Genomic DNA, 7,516 nt, shown 5'->3' with positions numbered 1-7,516 from the left:
CAAATGCATTCATTGTGAATATTTAGATAAATTAGATAAAGATAAGTAAATAGACTTACCCTACAACCCAGGTTTTCTGCTCTCAGTGACCTTTAACTGAAATTGCATGAAGATAGCAAAATATATCCTGCATGAAAATGTTGAAAAACTCTATTAAAATATTGAACACAGCATTAAAACCTACTTTTCTTTTCTGGCGAACGTTTAACTTCAAGGTATTAAAAAATTAATCAATGACATGAAATTTAACTATTCTTTCTTTTTAAACTGGAGTCTATGAAAATTAGCTAAAGGTTAGCATAACCTTAGCGTAGCCAAAAAAACACAACATAAACTACTTTTAGCCCTCACCAAAAATTTTTGGACTAAATCTGCCAAACAGTATTTTAAAAGTGAATTAACTAGCAAATGTATTTAATCATTTAAAACGAGAAGAAGTCAGTCTAAAAAAACAACAAAAAAACAGTACTGCTAAGCTAACTTTGGCTAGGAGTTTGCTCCTGCTAAACACTGTATTTGATCTTAAAGAAAAAAAACAGTTCCTTGATATCAAATTTGCTATTATTCCACTGTCACACATTGATTTTTGAAGTACAAGTACTACTTACTACTTTTATGGTTCAAACTTTGTTGTGAAGTATAATTTCGACCAGGGTTTCTCACAGCTGGTCCTCCTGGTCCTGGGGAGCTACTGTCCTGCATGATTAGATGATTCCCTGATTCAAATGTACAGCTCGCCTGATAACGACCCATTTACTTGAATCAGGTGTGTTGGAGCAGGATAATACTCTCTAGATATATGAATGATAAATTAGGATCAAGAAAAGCATCATGCATCATAACGCGTATCTGAAAGCCAGATACACAATCAAAACTAAGTTTTCAAATATGCAATATTATTACTTCGATTTTACTCATTACTGGTAATTGGTATGAAAAACTAACTCTTGCACACATTACCTTAATGTTTTTACAAGAAGTTTAAACATCACACGTTATTATGAAAAGTTCATATTTTAATGGTCATTTTAAAATCACAAATAATACAATAGTTTTCCTTGCAATGCACAAGAAAACAAGCAATGGTAAACTTTGAAAAACGACAAACCAAAGTGCCACGTACGACGTCACATTGCTGTATTCCATAATAAAAACATGCCAGGCACTTTATTTAAAATAAACCTCTGCCTGCTTACAACTTGCAGATGCATCACTTCGCATAACTGATTGGTGGGGGAAAAAAAAAAAAGTGTGTCAAATATTATTTGGTAGTTTCATTGTGGTCCCTGTAATCCATAGACAGATTGATGACACACAGGTGAAAGCAAAATGCAATCATTATATATATTTTAAAAAAAGGGACGGTTGAGTGATCATGGCAGTATTTAAGAGCAGAATGAACGTAGTGAAAGGGTATTAAGATGCAAGGTCTTATCTGTCTTACTGAGTTGATTGTATCTGGGCAGAAAATGTGATATAATGCCTTGATTTTGCAGGGGTGAGTAGATGTTTTGGGTGAAATATTGACTTTGTTGACTTATTGACTTTCTCAATAACGTTCTCAAACCCAATACTCCCACTCCAGTACACTCAACAACAACAGGGTCCTCAAAATATTCATGGACGGTATATGGTATACATTAAAAAACAAACAAAAACATTTAATTCCAATTCAGAAAATCATACCACATTGACTTCCATTAAAATGTAAAGAACATTTATTGGATGGGTGAAATGAATCTCCAGACTTTTAACATTAAAAATGTTTTTATCTTTTCTTTTATGGCTCAAAATTTCGAGTCAGAACCAGATTTCAAACCCAAACAGTAACAAAGAGTCGACGCTCATACATTGTTATTACAGTAACATAATACTTTCATTCACTATAAGTGAATGGCAGGACATGTAAAAACGGAAGAGGATTATCATTAATTGCAGCCTCAAATGCTTTGTTTTCTAGTGTGGCGACTAGGATTATTTTTGCATTGTAGCACCTGTATACTTGCTCAGTATAACCTCGTCTCAATAGTCAAACTCTCGTCCACCTGGTAATCTCAGTGGGATTACATAAACCCTAACGTACTCGCAAATGCTGTATATGGTCCAGGACCTGTTAACCCACTGAGGGGCAACTGCGGTCCACAAAACAGGATTATTAGTTACTAACAGGCAACCGCGGTGAGTTTCCTTGAGATGCTCTGGACCAAACCTGGCTCGTCTATGTAAAGTCAACACACAAACTTTACCAAGGCAAGAAAACTGGCTTTAAAAACAAATATGATTTCAGAGAATAAAACAGAATATTCCACAACTTGGCAGGTCTTTTTTTTCAGTCTGAATTTACCAGTAACTGTGGCTAACGAAACATCCGGCTGTGGAAGTGACTCTGATTCAGCCTAAAGTGCTATTGGTCTTTGCAGCAGATCGACGTGTGCTTCTTTGAATGCAGTGTGGACGGATTAGGAAGGATGCAGGAGCTCCAGCAATGCCCCGACTGCTCCGAAGTAACCCTAAGAACACGAGAAACAAAACAGAATCAGCACAAGAAAGTTCTTAGACACCTTTGAGAGCCGTCAAAGCAAAAGAAACTGCAATCCTGGGCGAGTGTGACACCCTGGTTGAGCTTCTTACCTCATGGCGTAGGAAGAGGGCTTTGAGCTGGCCTTTGGACCAGTAGTCCATGGCGTAGGCCAACAGCTTCATCGAGAGGGTGTTCACTCTTAAGAAGTTCCCAACAAACACCACTCTCTCAATGTTCTTATTTGAGAAAGGGAACGCAAATAAATTTAGATCGTAACAACACAAATGCAGTTAAATTGACTAATAACCCATTCATGCTAGTAATAAAAAACATTTAATCCCAGGTTTTAACTGTTTTTTTTCATGAGTTGGAATATGTTTTATTAAACTTGAGAGGATGCATATACCAGAATATATAAGATGTTTTGCTTTTTGACCAAAATAAACAGGCATATCATGCCCAAACCTCTGCTTCAAAACACAACACCATTTCTGGCTGATTTGTCCATTTGGGCTGCCATATTTAATGGTAGCATATTCATTTCCTGCCAATAAACTCTCCTAAATGTTACACACTGGATCTTGAAACAACATATTGCTAGTTTTATGGGTTATTGTCTTGTAATGCAGTTGACCTCTACGCCTTCATAGCCCTGTACAATGCTGCTTGATCATGACGTCACAAGGCAGCACCGTAAAGAGGCTGAAGGCAAAGAGGAAAGAAAAGGAAAATAAGATTAAAGAGATTAAATGTTTATTTGTTTTCTCTCTAATAGTGTTAAAATGGCAAAAACTGATCCAATCCCCCAAAGTTTGACACAAACTCGGCCTCCATTTCCTCCCTGGAACTAGTTTCCACCACATTTCCCTCCTCGCTTCACTAAATAAGTCATGACTGACCTCATTGAGAGCACACATCCTGGTGATGGAGCCGATGTTGTTGGTGATGGTGACGAGCGTCGCTCTGGCCAGGTCCTGTTTAGACACCGACTCCCGCTTCTCTTTGGACATCATGTTGCCGAAACTGTCGAATCAAAAACAGGAGAAATTGAATGAAAATGACCATCAAGGCCTGTATTTTTTTCTCCAACTAACCTTTTCTCTTCTAATCTATACTAATCCATATTGTACAAAAATGGCAAATTTAAGAGATATGTTGGTAACTTGAATTTTCCAGTTTTGGTCCACGGGCCGGCAGTTGCTTTAATGTGAAGCTGATCCAGGAATTTGGCTGAATCCTGGACCCCAGCATCACGACGCCCGTGATTCTGCTAATGCTGTAGGCTTGTGATGTACAGTGTGAAAGTAAAACAGCTGCTGTAAACCTCACCTTGAGGCTACAGCCCAGCCTGGCAGTCCAAACCTCTCATAGTCTCCTCCATAAATGTCCCGAACCAGCTTGTCCACACGGGTGCTCTCGCCCTGAGAGGCCATTTGCAAGGCTTCCTCGAAAGTAGCGCAGCCGGTCAGCAGGCAGCACAGACCCAGGAACGTCCCACCACCGAGGCTGCAAAGACAAACAGGGATATAATTCAGACTGGAACAGAACTGCTCATTTAAAACAAAGACACACATTCTACAGACTCTTGACACGAATGCACTCGTCTAATTTTCTTCTTCGCAGCACAGAAGACAATAGAGGCATTATGTCGAGAGGAAAGTGAAGCGCTCACGGTTTCCTTTCAGACAGAGAAACCACATGTGAAAACAAACCAGAGAGAAGGGAAAATACTTACTAAAATGACCATCATTCAAGCTGTCAGCTCAAATAATTTAATAAAAATTTTAACTAAACACAAACACATATTTCTTAAGCAAACTGGGGGTAAAGGAAGTGGTTTAGTAACCGACAGTGACAAGAAATGCTGCTACTTTTCACACCAACATACCAGAGAGACACTGAGGGCAAATGTCACCTTCCTGCAAATCCCTGCATCACTTCAACCTGATATCAGCCTGTGTGTGTTTGTGCTCAGCAAGTGTCATGTTTCGCTTTCTCCCTCTGCTCTGTTGTTTTTCTACTTAAATAAAAAGGAGCCAGTGCCAAATAGTGCAAAGTAATTTAAAATAAATGAAATAAAATGGGGTCATCATTTTGAATCCCTGTACAGAAACATTTCCAGATACTTTTCTTCAGAATTGTGATTCCTTATTTGGGCATGTATGCTCTTTTGTGTCTCGTTTTTTAATTCAACAATTAGATAATCTTATGTTTAGATTTAAAGTCATATTTTGTTGATTTAGTGTGGTCATTACGATTTTTAACACTGTAATCACTGCTGCCCCTATCAGTACGTTTAAATTCATGTAATCTTATTTTAAACCAAACTAAACAAATGAGGCAGCAGATAACCAGCAGCTTTGTATGTACCCACAAACAATAAAAATGCAGATTTCTCTGTGGACTTTGGTGCAGGACAGTGAAAGTTTTACAAACCTCAAGTTTACTGTGAAATAAAGTGGCAGAAATGTTCTTCAGATGTCGCAGAATTAAGCAGGCACACATTTTGGAAATAAAGGAAATATCTTCTCTACCTGGTCCCAGTGACTCGTCTGTAGTTGTTCTCAGAGTAGACGGCCAGGATGCTGACCCCTGACCCTATGTTGACCAGCAGCAGAGGATAGGGGTTTTCCAGTGTGTACGGCTTCTGGACGCAGTGATCGGGGTCTGTGGGATTTTCAAAGTAGTAGCACTCAGAGGGGCCGCTGGACATCACCGAGTCGATGTACAACACTCCCCGAATTAAACAGTCCAGCTCGTCCAGCTTGTGGAGCTGCAGGTCCGCCATCTTTATTGTGTCGACACAAAAATAGAGAACAGGGATAACATTACAGACGGGATGTGGTCAAGAGGGGACAGAGGCAGGAAACTGAGGGAGGAGGCAAAGCAGGGGGTTAAAAAACAGGAACCTTCCTTATCATTTTTATTAAGAAGGAAAATAAACACTTAAACAAACACAAAAAACAGCAGTCAATTGTGCGGAATGGCTCACCGTGCGGAAATCAGACTCAAACTTGTACGCGCCACCTCCCGTGGCACAAAGGGTGGTGTGGAGGCTGGAGAAGTGCTTGTCACGGACCATCTGCAGAAAGGCCGGCAGGTCGTGTGTGGGGAAGCGGATGAAGTGCAGGTTGCCCGTCCTGCCACAAAGCGTGAGGTCCTGCAGCTCCAGGTGCATGTCCCTGATGCCCGTTTCGCGGTAGGCGGTGTTGGAGGTCAGGTAGCGGCGGATGCTCTTCAGATTGGCCACCTCCTCCTGCTCCTCCTCTGCTGTGATGTCTTTGGGCTCAAAGTAGACCAGCTTCACCAGAGTGCCTCCAATGTCCATCCCGAACCAGGGGAATGCTGCATTATAAGAGAAAATAGGAGTGATTATGGATCATAAAAAGCCACATATAGATTATATTAAATGGGATATTTCTAAATGTATTACTATTCTTTAGTATAGTAAACAAGGGTTCTGCATTTATTGTATGGCTTACTGTGTTATGGGTTTGAGGACATGCTTACAAAACTAATAAGATCCAATACTTAAATGTCAGAAAATAACTATTAGAATAATAAACAAAAAAGGGCTATTAGAGATCTGCAAATACATTATTCATACATTTTTAGCCATTGTGTATATACACACACAGTACATATGTATTGTATATATATGTGCGTGTGTGTGTATAATATGTATATTCCATTTTTTGTGTTAAAATTTGTTGTCAAAAATATCCATATCAGATCACATTGCTGCAACTTGTGAATATTTTCATATTGGATTAATCTGTCATATCACTATGTGATCGTTAGTTGTTTGGTCCAGAAAACGTGCTCGAATGTCCTGTTTTGTCAACAAACCAAAACATTTTTTTAATTTTCATAATTTATTTGTTATATGGAGCAAATAAACCTAGGAAAAAATACCTTTTAGAAAGCGTTTTACTTAAAAATCAACAATGATCGATCATTATCAAAAGACAATTGAAATCAATTAATTATTAAAGCCCTGTATGATACATATCAAAAAAAAGAAGACGTTTTTACACATTTTAGATAAAAATGCATTGTGATAAACGGTGCTCATGCATTATGTTTAAAAGGTTGCACTTTGGGTGTGGACATATTGATGATGGTGTCAGCCTCATCCACAGCAGCAGCAACAACAGTACAGTGTGTACCGCGAACGCCATCTTGTTGTAAAATAGATCCTGGCTATTTACTGCCATTCCATGTTACACTGTAATATCATACAGAAGAAAACAAAAACATGTGATTGATTCTAATATCGCCAAAGCGCGCTATATATATATTGTTTGAATTTTGTTGATAAATTCATACGTTGAGTAATATACTTTCATTTACAAATACGCCATTTATTGTTCTTGTTCTATATAATCTTTGTACACAACATACTACGGTGGCTCGACCAGTAAATACACTGATCCTCCCCCTCCCCCTGGTAGCGGTGACAACACCTACGCGGCCTTGTTTTCTTCACCGAGTCGCAGCGATGCCTCGTCGTCGAGTGGGACGTCGGCCGCTCGGATGTGGCTCTTCCGGCGGCCGTGGCAGCCTCATTGTGGGGCTCACTCCCCAGGTAACCCGGCGTCTCCTCCGTGTTGGACGGCGGCTCCTGCTGCTGCTGCTCCTTCGTGGGCGTTTTGACGTCGTCGTCTTCCACACAATCATCGTCGCGGTAGTGGCCATTGTGCGCCATTTAAACGTCAATTACCTACATATATGCGGAAAGTATAAGTAAATCAAACCCGTAACGTCGACGACTTACGCGGATAACAAATTCCGGGTGTAAATGAGCTAGCTAATTAGCGAGCTGCTGGATCGCCACAAACGGCTCGGCAACATACATGTCTCATTCACTTTCGCTGTCAAGTCTGTGGGCGGGGCGGGGCGGGGCGGGGCGGGGCGGGGCGGGGCGGGGTTTAGGGGCGATTGACAGGAGGTACAACCAATCCTAGTGCGAATCAGTCACAGCAGCGAATATTA

At 40.2% G+C, this 7,516-nt stretch overlaps 1 protein-coding gene across 1 annotated transcript; it reads right to left on the bottom strand.

Moving 5' to 3' along the window:
• Nucleotides 1-1,026: 1,026 nt before the first annotated feature.
• On the bottom strand, nucleotides 1,027-7,351 carry pank2 (pantothenate kinase 2). The gene is made up of 7 exons (XM_083904094.1): nucleotides 6,992-7,351; nucleotides 5,514-5,866; nucleotides 5,056-5,309; nucleotides 3,851-4,027; nucleotides 3,421-3,544; nucleotides 2,632-2,757; nucleotides 1,027-2,510 (listed from the first exon to the last, which is right to left on the bottom strand). Exons 1-7 carry the CDS (start codon nucleotides 7,227-7,229, stop codon nucleotides 2,460-2,462), a joined length of 1,323 nt encoding a protein of 440 aa, XP_083760220.1. The 5' UTR covers nucleotides 7,230-7,351; the 3' UTR covers nucleotides 1,027-2,459.
• Between the last annotated feature and the right edge of the window lie 165 nt (nucleotides 7,352-7,516).

Source organism: Microchirus variegatus, assembly GCF_963457635.1.
Source record: "Microchirus variegatus genome assembly, chromosome: 2".
NCBI classification, from domain to species: Eukaryota; Metazoa; Chordata; class Actinopteri; order Pleuronectiformes; family Soleidae; genus Microchirus; species Microchirus variegatus.
Note: the sequence above shows the minus strand (reverse complement) of the source record. Positions and strands in the feature narration are given on the sequence as shown.

Excerpts from the sequence above, each read along its gene's own strand:
- pank2 (XM_083904094.1), bottom strand. The coding sequence starts at position 7,229 with ATGGCGCACAATGGCCACTACCGCGACGATGATTGTGTGGAAGACGAC. Across the intron at positions 4,028-5,055 it reads AGACGAGTCACTGGGACCAG|CCTCGGTGGTGGGACGTTCC; the intron begins GTAGAGAAGATA and ends TTGTCTTTGCAG. Across the intron at positions 2,758-3,420 it reads GGATGTGTGCTCTCAATGAG|AACATTGAGAGAGTGGTGTT; the intron begins GTCAGTCATGAC and ends TTCTCAAATAAG.